Raw genomic sequence first — 20415 nt, 5'->3', positions numbered from 1 at the left:
TGAGCAAGGGGGCCACCACCTGCAAGACCTTTCCACTTCATTTCAGAACTCTCCTCAAGGCTGGACACGGTCCAGACAGCTATTAGGGTTTTTTTAGTGGCTTTTGAAATGTCAGTTTCAAAACTTTTGCTGGGGGTCATCCAAGCAAAAGCAAATATAATGGAAATGCTTTCACAATAACCTGGCTCTTAGGCAGAGTTCTGAAATGGTGATGTGCCCTCATCTGCTGCAGGTGCATGAGCAAGGGGGCCACCACCTGCAAGACCTTTCCACTTCATTTCAGTATCAGGCATGCAGAATCACTCTCCCTCTCTCACACACACAAATGCCTGGGGGAGATCTGCACACCCCAGGCCCTTTTGTATGCTGCATCTCGGGGCAAATACTGACACTACCTCCTCTCTTGCAATAAACAAAGCATGTAAGCAGCAAGTCTTCCTCCCCCCCCCCCCAAAAAAAAAGTTGGATTATACAAAACTTTGGTGTCACCACATTTGCAACACTGTAGATAGTTCTGATGGCCTCAAAAAGGTTATTGTAAAACTGGAAAAGGTTCAGAAAAGGGCAACCAAAATTATCAAGGGGATGGATTGACTCTCCTATGAGGAAAAGTTGCAGTGTTTGGGACTTTTTAGTTTAGAGAAAAGGCAAGTAAAAGGTGACATGATAGTTTTAAAAATTATGCCTGACATGGTGGATAGAGAAAGGTTTTATACCCTCTCTCATAACAACAGAACTCATGGACATCCAACTAAAGAATATTTGACAGATGTCCATATCTCAGGCCTTTTCATTTCAGGGGGTCTACTCTGAGCAGAGGTGAGCTGTACTCAGCCCTTAGCTGTTTGCCATGAAAGGGGGAGCCCAGCAGCACCACTTACTTGTCAAAGTCTTTCCATTCTTTGATGTCCTGGTTTTCTTCTTGGTTTTGCCTGATGGGTGTTGGTGGAGGTTTTCTTCCGACGCCAGGGAGTGACTTTAAATAGGAAGAAAAGAAAGACCGAAGCGGCTTCAAACTGTGTATGGAAGGACAGTGCAAAAGTTAAGAACAGCTGAAGCTCAACAGGCAGAGAGGAACAACAGTGTATCAACAGAAGACAGAAGCTTCATTGGGCTCAAGAGAAATTCTCCTCTGAAGGTTACAGGGGGAAATATTGCCTCTGAGAAAATATCTCACTACACAGATTAAGGCATGATGCATATTTTATTACTATCATTATCATTTTTTAAATTTATATACCACTCTCAACCTGAAGATCACAGGGCAGTTTATGATACAAAAACACAAAAATACGTAACATAGTTACAAACAAAACAATTACCCACCAACCCCACACACAGTTTAAAAGGCCAGGGAGAATAAAAACGCTTTTGCCTGGCAGCTAAAGATATGTAATGAAGGCGCCAGGCGAGCCTCCCTGGGAACAGCATCCCACAAACAGGGAGCCACCACAGGAAAGGCCCATTATCATGTTGCCAACTTCAGGAACTCTTGTGAAGTGAAGGGCTTCAGATGGTGATTGCAGGGTCTTGGTTGGTTCATATGGGGAGAGGTGGCACTTGAGGTATTATAGTCCTGAGTCATTTAAGTCTTTATAGGTCAAAACCAGCACTTTCAATTGGGCCTGGAAACCAATTAGCAGCCAGTGCAGTCAGGTCAAGATTGGTGTTACATGCTCAAACTGCCTTGCCCTAGTGAGCAACCAGGCTAGCAAATTCTGCACTAGCTGAAGTTTCAAACCATCTTGAGAGGCAGCCCCACATGAAACATGTTGCAGTAATCTAACCTAGAGTTTTCCAGAGCATAGACAACAGAACTTAGGCTATTCCTGTCCAGATGGGGGTGAAATTGGGCTACCAGCCAAAGCTGATGAAAGTCACTCTGCACCACCAACATCACCTGAGCTTCCAGCAACAACAATGGATCCAGAAGCACCCACAAGGTGTTTACCCATTCCTTCAGAGGGAGCATAACTCCATCAAGAGCAGGACACCCCCATCCATCCACTCTAGTAAGCTATCCACTAACAGTGCCTCAGTCTTATTGGGATTGAGCTTCAGTTTGTTAGCTCTCCTACAGCATATTACCGAAGCAAGATAACAGACCAGCACTTCCACTGCCACACCTGCAGATGTAATGGAGAGTAGAGCTGTATGTCATCAGCATATTGCAGACAGCATACTCCAAAACTCCAGATAACCTCACTCAGCTGTTTCAGGTAGATATTAAAAAGCATGAGGGAAAAGATCAAACCCTGAGGAACCTTGAATTGAAGGCTGCACGTTCAAAGAGAACTCCCCATACATCACCTTGTAGAAATGACCATCAAAGTAGGACCAGAACCACTGCAAAGAGAAGCCACCCATCCCTAACTCAGTCACTCCAGAAGGATCCCATGATCAGTGGTATCAAAGAGGTCAAGTAAAATTAACAAGAAAACATTTCCCCTGTCTCTCTCCTGACAGAGATCATCATATAGGGTGACCAAAGCAGTTTCTGTGCCATTTTATTAAGGTAGCTGTTTCTTGATCCCATTTCTCTTCTCCACAATAATCACTGGCAAAAGGTTTATTAGCTGTTCACAGGGCAGGGGGTTGCTTTCAAGAATTTGCACATTTGCAACAGGAAATGTTTACTAACCTCCACATTCTTCTTACATTCAGAAAATTGTAGAGTTGAAAGTGACCCCAAGGGTCATCAAGCCCAACCCCCTGCAATGCAGGAAGCACAGGTAAAGCACCACTGACAGATGGCCACCCGACCTCTGATTAAAAGGAAGGAGAGTCCACTAGCTTCCGAGGGAATCCGTTCCACAGTCAAACAGCTCTTGCCCTCCTAAAGTTCTTTCTAACGCTTAGTTTTAATCTCCTTTCTTTTCATTTGAATCCATTGGTTTGGGTTTTCCCCTCTGAAGTAGCAGAAAACAAGCTTGCTTTGTCTTACATGTAACAGCTCTTTAAATATTTGAAGATGGCTATCCTTTCTCCTCTTCTCCAAGCTAAATATACCCAGCTCCCTCAACTGTTCCTCATTAGGCTTGGTTTCCAGGCCCCTGATCATCAACTGGACACGGTACTCCAGGTATGGTCTGACCTAGGTAGAGGAGAGCAGTACTATCACTTTGCTTGATCTGGACACAATACTTCTGCCAATACTAGAATAGCATTAGCTTTTTTTGCTGCTGAATCACACTGTTGACTTGTGTAGTGTGAACTTTGCGGTCTACTAAGACCCCTGGATCCTTTTCACATGGACTGCTGGCAACCCATCTTATATTAGTGCATCAGGTTATTCCTGCCCAAGTGCAGAACCTCACATTTGTCCCTATTGAAATTCACCACATCACAACTCACCCCCACTCACACTTACATGTTGATTAATCCATGGGATCCATTGGGATAGATCAGGTAAGATGAAGGGACAGAGGTAATGCTGAGCTTCTTGAGAAAAGCCGTGTTGGAATCCAGCACTCGTTTTACCACAATGTTTTCATACTGACTCATGTCCAGTATCACCTGGTGTGGGTAGAAACACACACAGGTTATATGCATGCTGCTGCAAGTTGATCTTTCTCACTGCAAAGAAAGCCAAAGCTTACCCAAAAGATGTAGACATGCTATGGTTCACTCGCCAGAGAGAGACCAGGACGAAGAACCCACACAGTGGGTTTGGACTACATGACCCTGGGGTCTCTTCTTACTCTACAATACTATGATTATATTCAAAACCATTAGCTGTGATTCCTGCATTGCAGGGGGTTGGACTAGATGACCCTGGGTTCCCTTCCAACTCTACAATTCTAGGATTCTATGTTTACTCTCAAGTATATCCCACTCTGCTCAACAGGATTTATCTGCAATGATGCACAGGATTATAGCCTTGAGCGGCTAACCTAACCCCCCATAGGCAAAGGGTGACCTCAATTCCTTGGCCAGTTCTTGGAACAAAACGTCTTAATATAGGGACATAAACCCAAACACAAATCCCAGCTTCTTTCCACTTCCTACTGCCTCAAAACCTTTTATCGTCACGTTTTCTAATGCGATTCTGCATTAATGAGGACCAGAAATGGAAGGTTAAGTCTCAGGTCCCAGTAATAAGGCCAGATATAATGTCATAAACATCCAGCTTGCAGAAAGGGCTCCAGTCCAAAGACACACAAACACTCGTAGCCAGTGACCTTCCTTGCAGTCAATAAGCTTTCCTTAACTCATTGAGGCATTTCAAACACCACAGAAGCTTTTTCCAACATTGGGCACACACAATAGCATGCTTGCCTGCTGCACCCCTTAATGAATTAAGTAATGCATACTCAAACCATGGAACTCCCTCCCACAGGAGTTGAGGCAGTAATGGCCACCAACCTGGACAGCTTTAAAAGAGGATTAGACAAATTCACGGAGGAGAGGGCTATTAATGGCTACCAGCCACAATGGCTGTGCTTTACCTCCACAGTTGGAGGCAGTAATGCTTCTGAATACCAGTTGCTGGAAACCACAGGGAAAGTGCTTGTTGGTCATTGTGAGGACAGGATGCTGGCCTAGATCAGCCACTGGCCTGATTAGGTAAAGATTACATTACCTCTCGCCCAACATATGAGTCTGCGCTTTCAAAGATGACAGCAGTGTAATGCTGAAAGCCTTTATTGAAGAGAGAAAGCATTTCTTCTGGCCTTAAAAAAAAAGAGACAACAGTCATTTGACAGGGAATTTAACGGTTTCACAAGTGCAGGATCATCTTTCTTGTAATTACCAGTATGCTTTAACAGATCATTCTCTCTCATTCTCTCTCTCTTGACACACACACACACATACACACAGGTTTATTTCTTTTCTATGTTTTCTATTTTGTCTGGAAGCCTCCTTCAGTCAGTCAGGGAAAGAGGTGGGATTAAACAGAATCCTAGAATTGCAGAGTTGATAGGGACCCAAAGGTCATTTAGTCCAACCCTCTACAATGCAGGAATAAATAAAGATAATAATAAGTAACAATAATTTCTCCTTCACTCTGCCCCACTGCCAAGTCCACTGGAGTCCAAATCAATTGTGGAGTGATACAACCGTGTACTGCATGTAGCAGTGATATTAATCAACAGTAGAAAGGATTCTGGGAGGTTTGATATGAACAGTCAGCAAACGGTTTGGCAAATTTGTTTGCTTCCCAGGAGTAAAAGAAAGTCTCCTGTTTTCACCTGGCACCTAAAGATATGTGATGATTGTGCCAGGCGAGAGCTTTCCACGAAATGGAAGACTCCACTGAAAAGGCCCTGTTCTCCTCCTGCCCCCCCTCCCATAGAAGGGGGACACAAAAATGGGCCCCAGGTGATGATTTTTTTTAATAAGATATTTATTAAGATTTTTTAAAATATTACAATAAAAAATGAAAAAGAAAAAGAAAATACAAAATAAAAATGATTAAAAACCACTCAATTTTTCCATTGCTTATTTTTCCTTAGCTTGTTTCCCGGACCTCCTCATACCTCCCTTTTTTGTATTCCAGTTCAGTTTGTTGGTTCAGCAAATTCTTACCCTCTTTATTTGTCCTAATCTTTGGTCTTAAAATAGTAACGTTAGATTTTTACCTCTTAACAACCCATTTTTCATATTCCCTTATAGCATTACAGCTGGAAACCTCTTAATTTCTATCCAACATCGTTCTAACATTCATTAATTTTACAATATTTCTGTAGATAATCTTTGAACTTCTTCCAATCTTCTTCCACCGACTCTTCTCCCTGGTCTCGGATTCTGCCAGTCATTTCTGCCAGTTCCATATAGTCCATCAACTTCATCTGCCATTCTTCCAGAGTGGGTAGATCTTGTGTCTTCCAATACTTTGCAATGAGTATTCTTGCTGCTGTTGTGGCATACATGAAAAAAGTTCTATCCTTCTTTGGCACCAATTGACCGACTATGCCTAGGAGAAAGGCCTCTGGTTTTTTCAAGAAGGTATATTTAAATACCTTTTTCAGTTCATTATATATCATTTCCCAGAAAGCCTTAATCCTTGGGCACGTCCACCAAAGGTGAAAGAATGTACCTTCAGTTTCTTTACATTTCCAACATTTGTTATCGGGCAAATGATAAATTTTTGCAAGCTTGACTGGGGTCATGTACCACCTGTATATCATTTTCATAATATTCTCTCTTAAGGCATTACATGCCGTAAACTTCATACCTGTGGTCCATACCTGTTCCCAGTCAGCCATCATTATGTTATGTCCATTCATCCTGAGTATTCCATTTCAACAGCAAGTTATACATCTTTGAAAAAATCTTAGTTTTGGGTTCTAATAGTTCTGTTTCTAATTTTGATTTTTCCACCTGGAAACCAATTTTCTTATCCAAATTATATGCCTCCATTGTCTGATAATAATGAAGCCAATCTCGCACTTTGTTTTTTAATTTCTCAAAACTCTGCAATTTCAGTCTATCTCCGTCCTGTTCCAGAATTTCCCAATATTTCGGCCATTTGGCCTCCATATTGAGCTTTTTCAGAGCTTTTGCTTCCATCGGTGACAGCCACCTTGGAGTTTTATTTTCCAATAAGTCCTTGTATCTTATCCAGACATTAAACAATGCTTTCCTGACAATGTGATTTTTAAATGCTTTATGTGCTTTGACCTTATCATACCACAGATATGCATGCCATCCAAATACATTGTTGAAACCTTCTAGATCCAAAATGTCAGTGTTTTCAAGAAGCAACCATTCTTTCAACCAGCAAAAAGCTGCTGATTCATAGTAAAGTTTAAAGTCTGGCAGGGCAAATCCACCTCGTTCCTTTGCATCTGTTAATATTTTAAATTTTATTCTAGGCTTCTTGCCCTGCCAGACAAATTTAGAAATATCTCTCTGCCACCTCTTGAAACAGTCCATTTTGTCCACAATTTGCAGTGTTTGAAACAAAAACAATATTCTAGGCAATACATTCATTTTTACCGCAGCAATACGGCCCAGCAGTGAAAGCTTCAAATTTGACCAAATTTCTAAATCTTTTTTCACTTCAGCCCAGCATTTTTCATAGTTGTCTTTAAATAAATTCCCATTTTTTGCTGTCATGTTAATCCCCAAGTATTTAACTTTCTTAACCACTGTTAAACCTGTCTCATTCTGAAACCTCTCTCTCTCCATTGGTGTTAAATTTTCCTCTAAAACCTTGGTCTTTAACTTATTCAACTTAAATCCTGCAACTTGACCAAATTCTTGAATCAGTTCTAAAACTCTTTCGGTACTAGATTCTGGCTCCTGTAACGTCAATACTAAGTCATCTGCAAATGCTCTCAATTTGTACTGTTTGGCTCCGACCTGTATACCTTTAACCAACCGGTCCCTTCTAATCATGTTCAGCAGAACCTCCAGGACCGATATAAAAAGCAATGGGGAAATTGGGCAACCTTGTCTTGTCCCTTTTTCTATCCTAAATTCTTCCGTCACCACATTATTTACAATTAGTTTAGCCTTTTGTTCTGAATAAATTGCACTTATACCGTTTTCAAAACCTTGGCCTACCCCCATCCCCTGTAGGTTCTTCTTCATAAAACTCCAAGAGATATTATCAAAAGCTTTCTCCGCATCCACAAATATCAAAACTGCTTTAGTATTTATGTTCACTTCTAGTTTTTCCAAAATATCAATTATATTCCTCAAATTATCGGACAAGTGTCTTCCCGGGAGAAAGCCCGCTTGGTCTTTATGAATCTCTTCCATCAATACTTTTTTCAATCTCTTGGCCAAAATGTCTGCAAAAAATTTGTAATCCACATTAAGTAACGATATGGGGCAGTAGTTCTTAAGCTGAGTCTTTTCAGTCTCTGTCTTCAGTATAAGTGTAATGTACGCCTCTTTCCAAGACTGGGCCCCAGGTGATGATTGCAGGGTCTGGGTCAGTTCGTTCAGAGAGGCTGTCCTTGAGGTCCTGGGATCCCGGGTCACATAAGACTTTATGGAGGAGGCAGCTACTGATGGCTACTAGCCACAGGGTCAATGCTCTGCCTCTGCAGTTTGAGGCAGCAATACTTCTGAATACTAGTTGCTGGCAACCACAGGAGGGGAGAGGGCTCTTATGCTCAAATCCTGCTTGCTGGCTTCCTACAAGCAGCTGTTTAGCCACTGTGATAACAGGATACTGAACCAGATGGGCCACTGGACTGATCCAGCAGGCTCTTCTTATGTTTGTAGGTGAAAACCAGCACTTTGAATCAGGCCCAGAAACTAATTGGCAGCCAGTTTAGTCAAGCCAGAATTGGTGTTAAATGCTCAGACCATCTTGCCCCAGTGAGCAAACTTGCTGCTAAATTCTGCCTCAGCTGAAGTTTTAAAACTATATTCAGAGACAGCCCCACCTACTACACATTGCAATAGTCTAATCTCAAGGTTACCAAAGTGTAGGCTGTCCCTGTCAATACAACTTATTATACTGAATGCAAAATACTCACATGATTGGCTCCAAAGGGGGACAAGCAGGAGGTTTCGTTTCCCGGGAGTGATTCTGCAGGAAGTCGATCATGGTCTGACGAACTGTCTGAACTTCCCGATCAGAGCCTGCTAAGGAGAGAGAACAATGAATCATAGATTTCTAGAGCTAGAAATGTCCCCAAGGGTCATCTAGTCCAACCCCCTGCAATGCAATAGCAAGACACCTCCACGCAGATTTCTAACATACTTTGTTCTTCCCCCTGATGACAAGCAGAATGGCTCTATTTACAACTTTACTCTGATCTGGTACAGGAGGCACACAGAATTAAGGCACTTAGGTGCCTTAATCACTCAATGCCACTTGGTGTCTCTGAGCAGAAGATCTGGAGGTGGCTACATCTGCCAAGAAGACCCTGTCAAGAGTCCAACACAGGAAACCCTATTTCAACATTAACCTATGACAGTGGTTTTCAATTGGTGGCCTCTGTCCCTTTTTCCTTCCCTCCCTCCTCTAAGGCCCTCTCGCGTCTCTGCCTCCCAAAGGCTTGCACGGCTGTTTATTGCAGCAGCCCAGGCTACAACCTGGTGCCTTTGGAGCTGGTCAGGGGGTGATGGTTGCCAGGAGCTAAGGCGGCCTTGGAGTGAGTGAGCAAGTGGGAAAGGGAGCCCAGTCAGTCCACCAGCAGGACTCCCAAGGAGAGGGGAGAGGAGGCTGAGGGAACACTCCACAAGGGAGGGTGTTCAAGAAAGGGTAAGAGGCTGCCAGCTCTGCAGGCAACGGGTGACATAACTCGGCTCCTGAGCCCCACAGGGTTGCCACAGAAAGAATGTAGCTGGTCAAGGGAGCCATGGACTCAGAAAGGTTGAAAACCTCTGACCTTTGAGATCACATTAACCTATGAGATCACCTTACTCCTCATGTGCCCACTCGACCATTTTGATCAGTGGAACTGGTGCTACTATAGGTGCCACATAATAACCATTCTGCATTTGTAAGGTCTTGATCATATAGCATGGCAGCACCTGCACTTTGGAACTTACTGCCTATTGATATCAAGAAGGTGCCTTTACTGTATACTTTTCAACACCTGCTCAAAACATTCTCATTTAGACAAAGCTGTCCAGATATCCAAAAAGTTGATGTGGATTTTAATCTGTTTCGGTATTCTAACTTCTGTATGTTTTAAAGTATTGTACATTTTTATTGATTTTCTTGTTTTATCTTTTTATAAACCAATCTGAGGGTTTTTTTTCAATCAAGTGGTAAATAAATTTAATGAAATCATAATAACCATCTTTTACTTATCAGGCTTTGATGATTACTGCTTGAGCATGTGTTTTAAATGTTATGGGCTTAAACTAAGTTTTCTCTTAAGCCAACTTGAGTATTCTTTAGTCTTTTGATACAGGAGTCCTCAGTGCTGCTGCTTTGAGTAAATAAAGAGAATTGGTCTTACCATGGTGGTTTTCTCCTGTCGTGAAGTCTTTGGCAAAAGCCCTGAAATACTGGAAGAGAAAAGAGAGGAGGGTTTTATTAGAATAGCCACCATCACTGCTCATAATAAACAGAAGAACGTTAAGAAGATCCTGCTCGATCAGGCCAATGGCCCATTTAGTCCACCATCCTGTGGCTGAACAGTTGCTTGTGGGAAGCCTGCACAAGAGCACTCTCCCCACTCCTATGTTTTCCAGCAATTGGCATTCAGAGTATGGTTACCAGATTTTTTTCAAGGAATCTGGGGACACTTTTTTTGGGGGGGGGGGATTTCATGCTTTATTTTAGGAAAAGGTTGTCCAGAGTTCTTGACCTTTTTTTAGGGGGGGGGACCCCAAAGCTGTCGTTCACAAGGCAGGCAGAGAAGCCCATCTACAACACACAAACGCCAAAAAAAGAGGGGGGGAGAGATTGAGTAAAGGCACTCGCTGGTCTTGGGAAAACACGCATTAAAACACACACACAAGGCACCGGCTTCCCATAACCGGGAGACCGCTGGAGGGCGAGTGCAGTCTCTACGGAGATTTAACAGGCGTGGTAGTGTCTCATTACCAGAGGTGGACAAACAGCGGACTCACACACAGCCCTCCTCACAAAAGAGAGGCTGCTGGTGCTGGAGGAGGTGCAGAGAGAGGGAGGGAGGGAGGTTGGCTGGAACATTGATGTGGCCAGGACCTCCGGTGCTGCTCGCTGCCATGGCACCCGCCATGTTGCCTCGCCAGAAGTCCCCAGGCATAAATCCGGGGACATTCCGGGGACACATTTTGTCCTGGGACAGATTGGTGAATCCGGGGACTGTCCCTGGGAACCGGGGATGTCTGGTAACCCTAATTTCAGAGGCAAAACCCAAACGCTGCAAACTTTCATCATAGGAGAATCACTCCATCCCCTGGATAATTTGATTGCAATCATGTCAAGCACCTCTAGAGCAGCTCAGCTCATTAGACACCAAGTCTTTAAAAAAAAAAAGCAACCTTGAAGCTTTTTAAAATTGTAACTTGCAGGAGAATCACTCCCGATAATCATTCCTCAAGACATCCAAATGCAAATGAACCGCCTTGTGAATTTTTGCATGTTGAAGCTGGTTAGGTAAGCCTGGCAAATGAGAGGATGAGTCTTTGCACACTCATTTGCCCCCCCTCCCCTGAAAAAAATATCCTCTTGCAAATCTCCTCCTCCCTCATGGCTTGCCCAGCCCTTTTCCCTGGTTGGGCAACTTCTGAGAACAGGATGGAGGACTAGATGGGTTAATGGCCTTGATCCAGCAAGGCTCTCCTTATGTTCACCTGGGGAGCCCTAATGACTGGCTTAAGGATCAAACTGTTACCACAGCTTGTACAACAAGATTCAAAAGGTGGGGGAGAGAACTCACACACATCCCAGTCTGTTTAACTGAGTGGAATAAGCAGAAATGTTTCTAGGCATGTGTGTTCCTGGAGTCACTTACCCTAAAAGTGGGATAGTACTGAACCCCATAGTCTTTGCAGGTCTCATAGTTCACCTCATCCCCGCAGTCCAGCACCCCAATTCTGATGGCAGGTTCCCACTCTGAAAGGAAACAGGCAAAGACTTATTCCTGCATTTCCAGGAAGCAACCGCACTCCATTTCCCCTAAAGACCCTTGAATGAAACGCATAACCACTTGGGACCAGTTTACCTATGGGTTGGAATATATGATCCTAGGGTTCTCTTCCAACTTTACAATTCTAAAATGAGCCGATGTGACGGTAACATTTTATGGTGCTCCAAGCAATCGGCTTAATCTCTCCCACTGGAGAAGGCAAAGGCTGCAAGACTCAATGAGTCAAAATCCCCTCAAATTCTCAAGTTGCATACATCAGACATGGCATAGTTAATACCCCCCTCTGTCAGTGCAGCAAATGGCAAGTCACAAATGGTGGGGTGAAGAAAAAAAGCTGCTGGAGGTGCTCCTGGGTTTCTAGGTGAACCAGAAGCAAAGTTCAACAGACTTAATATTGTCCCAGCAGACAAGTTGTGACATGATAATCTGCACAGGAGGAATTAGATGGTCTCTCACAAGATCTACCCACTCTGGAAGAATGGCAGATGAAGCTGATGGACTATATGGAACTGGCAGAAATGACTGGCAGAATCCGAGACCAGGGAGAAGAGTCGGTGGAAGAAGATTGGAAGAAATTCAAAGACTATCTACAGAAATATTGTAAAATTAATGAATGTTAGAATGATGTTGGATAGAAATCAAGTGGTTTCCAGCTGTAATGCTTTAAGGGAATATGAAAAATGGGTTGTTAATAGGTAAAAATCTAACGTTACTATTTTAAGACCAAAGATTAGGATAAATAAAGAGGGTAAGGATTTGCTGAACCAACAAATTGAACTGGAATACAAAAAAGGGAGGTATGAGGAGGTCCGGGAAACAAGCTAAGGAAAAATAAGTAATGGAAAATTTGAGTGGTTTTTAATCATTTTTATTTTGTATTTTTTCTTTTTTTTCTTTTTTTTCATTTTTATATTGTAACATTTGGAAAATCTCAATAAAAATCTTATATAAAAAAAAGGAATTAGATGGTCTCAGGAAGAATGGGCAGAGGTGTCCACCACTCTAAACTCTGCCAATTCCAGCAGTTATAAAATCCAGATTTCTCTAACTGGTGTAAAATCTGGCAATGAGAACCTAGTTGGTCTGGTTTTATTATCTCTTTGCCATCAACAATGATCCTGCAAGGTAGGTCAAGCTGAGAGTTCCTGACCAGAAATCACCTAGCAAAGCTTCATGGCTTGAGCAGAGAACTGAACCCAGGTCTAACTTGTGAAAACTCCAACCACTGTATCACCACCTGGTGAGGGGTGAAATCTGGCCAAATATCAGAGGTGTGTGAATCAATGAAAAATGACAAAGCATTGTAGCCAATTACAGATTTCACTTTGAGGTCCAAGGGCCTCTGGTTGTATGCATGCATTTGAGCCCACCCAAACAAGAACCTGAACTTCTCGTTTTTGAGGATACAATGTTGCCAATAGTAGCTCGAATAGTAATTGCAACTCAATGGAAAACAGCTCCAAATCTTACACTGGACAGTTGATACAACTCACCCTGGAATAGAGTTATAATGGAGAAAATGATGCATAATTTTATATCAATAAGGATTAGACCCTCCAGATACTTTTCATGATTTGGCCTTGTTTTACGACATATTATAGTGGAAGCATAATTTTCAAGGCAACCCTTGTCCCAAGCCTGGCAAATCTAGAATTAGATCATGTTGATATTTCTGCAGTTCAGGGGATTGGATTAGATGACCAATGGGATCCCTTCCAATTGTATTATTCTTTATTGGGACTTTATTACTTTAACCCATATGCAACTGTACTTATTCTAAATGCCTATTTTCTAGTTGTTTGTTTTTCATCCTTTAATTTCCCCCTGTTATAATTGTTCTGGCTGTTTTATATACATTATAAACTGAAATTTTAAAGAACTTTACACTAAAAAAGAACCTGAATTTTTCTTTGTTAGCTTAAACACTATAAAAATCCAAGGATCTTCTAGGGAACTTGCCCTTTCGAGTTTGGTGAAAATGTGTGTTCCTAACATTATGAGCCAAGGCATTCTGTTCTTGCTACATAATGAGATGGGTAGGTTTTCACAGAGTGGGAAAAGTGTAAACTGTAAAACTTTTTTCCATATGGTGTTGGGATGGGCCTAATCCTCCCTACCAGACACAGTAAGACCTTTTTGAGCCTGTGGACTGCATCTCCTCACTGCAGCCCCTTCAGGGGTCACCCATAAACCAAAGAGAGGGAGCTGCCACCCACAAAGTCACTTTGACAAACACAAACACAAAACACACACACACAAACTGCAAGTCTTTGGATGCTTGGGGTTTATAGAAGTTTTTCTTAGAGAAAACAAGATTTTTTTAAAAAGGAAAAGGAAAACACCTATTTATAAAATTATAGATGGCCTGGAGAAAGTGGGTTAATAAAAAATTTTCTCCCTCTCCCATACCACTAGAAATGTGTGGGCATCCAGTGAAGCTGAATATTGGAAGAGAACAGAAAAAAGAAAGTTCTTCTTAGTTAAATTGTGCAGGGAGGCAGTGCAGGTGGCAGTGATGGAAACCAACCTAGATGGCTTGAGAAGAGAGGACTTCTGATGTGATGGCTATGCTATGGCTACACTGCCCCTATGGAGGCTACTGAATAGCAGATGCTAGAATCCACAGGAGGGGTGAGGACTTGTGTGTTCAAATCCTGCTTGCTGGTTTCCCACAGGCAACAGTTCAGCCACTAGGAGAAGAGGATGCTGGACTAGATGGGCCATTAGCATGATCCAGCAGGCTCTTCTTATGTTATGTTTCAGAAAAGGGACAAGTGAAAATATGGAAGCTTCATCAGCCAAGGGGAAGGACTCTCCTTCGTTATAGGTTTTTAAGCAGAAGCTGGATGGTCATCTGTCAGAGATGCTTGTGATTTCTGCATTGCACGGGGTTGGGCTAGATTATCCTTTGGGATCTCTTCCAACTCTAAAATTCTATGAGTCTATGAAACTTGCTGAAGAAATGCCTCCTTCCCTTGACTTTTATTTTCCTTTGGAAAAGCTGCCACACTGACAGCTGAGCAGACACCAGGCTAGCTACCAACATCCCAGAGCAGATGGGGGAGCGTTCAGGCAGCCACACAATAGCCACCAAGCCACATTTGTCCCAGGAAACACAAGCACAGAAAGTTTGGCTTGGGGTGATCTGCCTCATTCATGATTCAGCACTGCACTCCCCTTCCCCACCTGTCTCCTCAGGCCTCAAGCAGAAAATGAGCCAGGGGCATCACAAAACCAATGCAAATGGCTCGCCTCCCAACAATGCCAGCCCATCTCCAAACAAATACTTGGTTAAGTGCAGCAGCTGGGAGATGGGTTGCTCAGCCTTCAACAAAGGGAGGGGGGTGGAAGAAGGCAGCCATGCTTCAGTTCACCCTCCCAGCCTTTTCACAGGCTCATAGTGATGTTGCAGGCTAGAGAGTTAGATCACAGAAGAGTTGGACAGAACCCCAAGGATCATCCAGCCCACCTCCTACAATGCAGGAATCACAACGATAGCATCTCTGACAGACTGGCATCTAACTTCTGTTAGTCAGCACAAGCTATGTTACAACAGCAAACATATCAACAAAAATCAAGCAAACCTAAATGCTAAAGTTGGGAGATGGATTAACGTGATTCATTTGTCATGGAGCAATGTAGACAGCCAGCTGTTTGCTTATGGCAGAATCCCAGGCACGTATACTCTGAAGTAAGCTCCACAGAGTTGAAAATCCATATAAACAAACCCTAACTGGCACATAGTTATCTATAAAACTTGCTCCCAAAGGAGGCACTGACCACCAACTTGAATGGCTTTAAAAGAGGACTGGGAAAATTCATGGAGCAGAGGGACAGCAATGGCTACTAGCCATGATGGCTATGCTCTGCCTCCACAGTTGGCAGCAGTAATGCTTCTGAATACCAGTTGCTGGAAGTCACAAGAAGAGAGTGTGCTTTTGTGCGCAAATCTTGTTTGCTGCCTTCCCACAGGAAATTAATTGCTTGGCCACTGTGATTCTGGACTGGTGTGATCCAGCAGGCTCTTCCTATACTCTTATGTTCTAATAAAAATCAACATGATTTATTTGTCACAGAGCAAAAACAATGCTATGTCACATATCCAATCAATTGTTTGCCTATGGCACAATCCTAGGACACCTACTCAGAAGCAAGCTGTGCAGAGTTTAGAGACCATATATGCAAAAATGAGGCAGGTGAATTACAAACAAGCTTTAACAATGTGAATCTGAAATTCAATTGACCCCCAAACCTCAATTGCCTCTCAGCCAGTAGTGTCTCAGAGGGGAGTGTCAAAGCAGGGGCCCCATCACCAAGAAGGACCTCCCACATATGAGCATACCACAATCCTGAGTTGGAATAGCCAAAACAAAAGGTGTATATGGGAATAGGTCTCGCAGGTATCCAGGCCTCAAATTGCATATATAGCTTTGTAAACCAATACAAGTAACCTGAAGTGTGCTCAGTAACACATTGACAGCCTGCGTCACCCTTTCAGGATTGGCACCGTGTGTTCATGGCAGGTCACCTTGACAGCAAGCCACAGCTTCTGAGTCAGCTTCAGGTAAACTACATAAAAGGACAACTCCAGGTAAAGTACATAATAGTAATCCGATCTCAAAGCTAGCAGCATACCTGGCAAGGCTCTCTCAATCCAAGGACAGTGATAGCCAGCAAACTATATTTTGAGAAAATTTTAAATTCCTTGACAACTACCCTTGGAGATATGTCGGTTCTGTCACCATGATGTGCACACAGAGAATATGATATACTTTCATGCTGCAAAGACCAAGTTCTGAACTCTTGAGGTTACCAACAACAAAAACTTGAAAGCACAAAAACAATGATCTCTACAGCCACAGCAGGCACTGCAACTTTCCAACAGCTTGACCTCACTCTTCTATTGCCTCACAAGACAGACAAATACCAACAACTTCAAGATTTAACTATCTGAAACCCCTATTGTTTACTGGAGAAGCTCTTTTGGTCAACCCAGTAAAGAATTTCTTATTATTATTTTTCCAGCATCTGCACACAGCCACCCTGGAGAACATTTAAACTGGGGAAAAACACAAAATCACTTTGGAATGGCCTTCAGTTTTGCACCCTTATTGCCTACCTGGCATGCAGAAAGTCATGGGCTCTTCTTATGTTCTCATGTTTTAAACTAGATTTGGGCTGTATACACACTGTACATATAAACCACATGTAAACCCCCAAAGGATTCTGTTTCTCCCTCCCAGAGCTACAATCCCCAGTGCTTTTAATAAACTACAATTCTCAGAATTCTTTGGCTATATGCTTTAAATGTCTGATGTTTCTTGGTCCAGACAGCTCTCTCAGCAGACAGTTTTGCCTTCTGCATAATGACATCCTATGCAGAATTTAGAGAGCTGCAACCTCTGTGGTTACTAGCCATGATGGCTATGCTCTACCTCCACCATCAGAAAGGCTTCTGAATACCAGTTGTTGGGAACTGCAGGAGCAGAGTGTGTTCTTGTGCTCAATTCCTGCTTGTGAGTTTCCCACTGGAGCATCTTGTTGACCACTGTGAAGACAGCATGCTTTTCTTATGACAGAAGTCTGCTGAGCTGGTTTGGGCAGGGTATGTAATCAGTTAAGCTTTTAAAAGTGGTAATCACAACATCCTCAGCTGGGAAGCCCCAGGGGAAGGTGGATAACTTCACTGCTTTCTTTCTCGCACCCTGAACCAGGAGCTGGAGGAGAATTTCTCATGGTAGAGCCATCAGGAAGTTGAGAAATGAGAAGGGCTGGGGGGTAAAGAATGGCTCCTCACCAGGTCTCATATAGGACAAGAGAAGACTACAATTGTTAAAGCTATACACTGTCCTCCTCCAGTTCGCTGGCAATGTATTCTCAATTTGGACAGAGGCCATCATCACTGGCGTCATCTCAGTCCTAGAAATGGATCTAAGATTTGCAAACAAGTCAGCTATGGTGGCCTCTCTGTCAGCCATTTAGAACCTGCAGCAATAAACCCTGATCTGTTACATCCTCCAATTAATATGCCAAATGCATTCAGTTGTAGCCCTGGAGAAACAAGAACTCTGCAAAGAAAGCTGCCTTGCATCCCTTCAGACTATAAACAGCTGCACACTGCTCTGTTATCTAGATATCTAGATATATCTAGATCTGTATATCTATATATACATACATTTGGTAAGTAGCAATAAGCAAAATAAAAGACCAGTTTGTTGTCAGCTGTAGCCGTCTGACCAGCCGTCCACAACCTGCGGGCCCCTCCAAGATGTTCTGGACTCTACCAAGCACCAACTTGGGGAAGGACTGGGGCAGGAAGCGCCAGGTTTGAATCCCACCCCAAGACATGAAGCTGACTAGCCTATGCACTCTTCTCACTTTGGCCTACGTCATAGGGCTGCTGTGAGGATAAAAAGGCTCAAACACTTCCCTCACAAACACCCTTCTCCACCACCACCACCAACAATGATGCTCACTAGAGTGGCCCCTGCACCAGCCACTCTCCTCCACCACCACCTCACAGCATAACCTGCTTCTCTAAGGGTCCAGTGGGAGCCAATGGTCGCGTTCTGGTTAAGAGTACCAAAATAGGATCTGTGCTACACCAGTTTTCAATTGCACAACCCTCCCCCTACTCAGGCATGAAGCTAATGGGGAGAAGATAAATGCATAATAAATAAGGCAGAGAGAGTAAAGGGGAAAGGGAGGGGCGCGCCCCAATCTATTACGGGCCCCCGTCCTCTTAGCTCGCTCACCGCGGACGTCCCCGGCCAGCGCCTTCCAAGTGGGCGCGAACGCGACGCAGTGCCCGCAGGCCGAGGAGTAGAACTGCACGAGCCAGGCCGAGGGCGAGCCCCGCAGAACCTTCCGCACTGTCGCGGCCTCTAGCACCCACACCGGGTCCGTGCCCGCCTGATACAGCCGCGCCCTGACGGGAACCACAGCAAACATCATCGACGCCGCCAACAGCACACGCCATAGCGGCAGCACTTCTTGCCACCACCCCCATCGCCGGCGCCCGTAGCCGCCGCCGCCACCAGCCTCCATGACCGGGTGAGCCTGGCTGCTAGGCCGCCCTTAGCAACGGACAGCCTGCCTTGGAAACAGGTCTGGTGAGGACCGAAGGGGCGCGGCTACCCGCCCGGGTCACCTTTATCCACTCAGAAGGCGAGGACTGGAGAGGGGGCGTGGCATCTCCGCCCCCTTTCTCAATGGCCTTCTCTGTTTGGATGTGAGAGAGAGACAGAGGAGGGAGCCCGGCTGCTAGGCCTCCCTTAGCAACTGGCCATCCCCGCCGGTCAGGACCAAGGGGGCGTGGCCACGTGTCCGCGTTCCAGTTGCCCAATCAGGGCACGAGGGGGGCGTGGTGCGGAGTGGTGTGGGCCGCCCCCCTTCGCTGCTGCCGCGAACTGGCACGTCGAGGCGTCTGTGGGTTCCGCAGGGACCTCATGATCCGCAAAAGCCTTGTCTGTTTGTTTTTTTAAAATGATCAAAAATAAGTATCTCCATCCTCAACAGAAATAGGTTCATTATTTCTGGTGAATCGGAAGTACCCCACCAGCTGATACCCGAATACAAACAATGCATACTCATATACATACACAAGCACACATGCATTGTTATGAATTTGTGGGTGCTAGGCACCCTAAGTTACTGTGTTCAGTAGGCGTTCGAATTTAATTAAGGCTTAGAATGTTTTAAACTCTGCAAGACCCATGGGTATTTCTGCCTGTGTATTAGACCCTTCTTAATCCTCAAGAATTAGCATGTGTTAAGGGCTAATTACCTCCTGTGTTGAGATAATCACCTGAGAGACAGGTATTAGGATCCAAGTTGGGGCTGCTTTCACTCTAAAGACAATAGCTTACAAAAGAGGAATGAAGTAATGTGAGCCAAAAAGCTTAGAGAGCAGGAGTTATGTGACAAGCAGAAAGAAAGAGGCAGATAAATGGCTGAGGGCTGTTTGAGGACTCCAGCTATGGAAGAAGCCAGACTCTCTTGGAGTGTGGTGCTGGAAACCTCTCCATCATAGGCTCAGGTTGTATATATGGGTAAATAAACTATAAGTCATAAAGACACCACTGTCTCCACTGTGCCTTGTTTTTCCAAAAGGAAACACAGACCTTGGATAAGTGTACCGGGACCACCTGGAATCTGACATCACTCAGAGACTTGCGTGGCGTGTAACAATATACACACAGAAAGAGACACAATCTAAGTTGCTATTTAAGTTCTGCGATTTTCATTTCCCCCCTTTTTATGTTGTAGCAGGAACTCCCCACCCCAATCATTCAGTTTGTACAAACTTCACACACTCACACTCACACACTACATATGCCACACTTCTGTTATAAATTCATAGAAAAATCAACCATACATCGGATTTGCACTGTTCCATTTTTATTTTACTCCATATGACAAGGACTATCAAAGGGGGGTGGCTTGGTTCTGGTCAGCCATAATCCCTTCACCATCCCAGCACATCCACAGGAGCCCTGCCCAGTTGCTATGCCAACCCTGATGGTCCTAGACAGAAGACCATCAAGATCACAAAGAACTTGCATATGGGAGTGGATTCAGCATGGACTGAAACAAAGGACAATGATCAGATCTTCCCTCTGGGGGCAGGAAACTGCCAACTCCCCTTTGTCTCCTGGAAGTGACTCATGGGGAGGGGGAAAGGAGGAACCAGCCAGGTGACAGGACACTCAGGTTACCACCACAACTCCTCCCTCAACCCCTCCTTTCTGTAATGTATGCATGATGTTTCTGGGGGTGGGCTTAACCTAGAGGATGGGAATTTCAAAAGTTTTTATAAGGTCTTGCACACTATCTTTCTGGGTCTTTCCTCTCTCTCACAAGTGAGGGGAACACCCTGTTGCAACAGTTCAATAAAGGCCAAGCCTACAGGCTGCTGTTT

At 44.1% G+C, this 20415-nt stretch overlaps 1 protein-coding gene across 2 annotated transcripts in view; it reads right to left on the bottom strand.

Annotated features, from left to right (window-relative positions):
• The window catches only part of QSOX2 (quiescin sulfhydryl oxidase 2), a 30143-nt gene extending 11524 nt beyond the window's left edge, over nucleotides 1–18619 (bottom strand). The window contains exons 1-7 of one of the 2 annotated variants that reach the window (XM_080989829.1): nucleotides 18251–18619; nucleotides 11361–11461; nucleotides 9876–9924; nucleotides 8439–8547; nucleotides 4583–4673; nucleotides 3371–3516; nucleotides 882–1016 (exon numbers count right to left, since the gene is read on the bottom strand). In XM_080989829.1, the coding sequence (XP_080845955.1) occupies nucleotides 882–1016; nucleotides 3371–3516; nucleotides 4583–4673; nucleotides 8439–8547; nucleotides 9876–9924; nucleotides 11361–11461; nucleotides 18251–18542 (923 nt within the window). In that variant the 5' untranslated portion in view covers nucleotides 18543–18619. The remainder of the gene's footprint in view (nucleotides 1–881; nucleotides 1017–3370; nucleotides 3517–4582; nucleotides 4674–8438; nucleotides 8548–9875; nucleotides 9925–11360; nucleotides 11462–18250) is intronic. The other variant, XM_080989830.1, reaches the window with a different exon arrangement.
• Nucleotides 18620–20415: the final 1796 nt, after the last annotated feature.

Source organism: Podarcis pityusensis, assembly GCF_964106645.2.
Source record: "Podarcis pityusensis genome assembly, chromosome: Z".
Taxonomy (NCBI): domain Eukaryota; kingdom Metazoa; phylum Chordata; class Lepidosauria; order Squamata; family Lacertidae; genus Podarcis; species Podarcis pityusensis.
The sequence above is the reverse complement of the archived record's forward strand: the minus strand, read 5'-3'. Positions and strand labels throughout refer to the sequence as shown.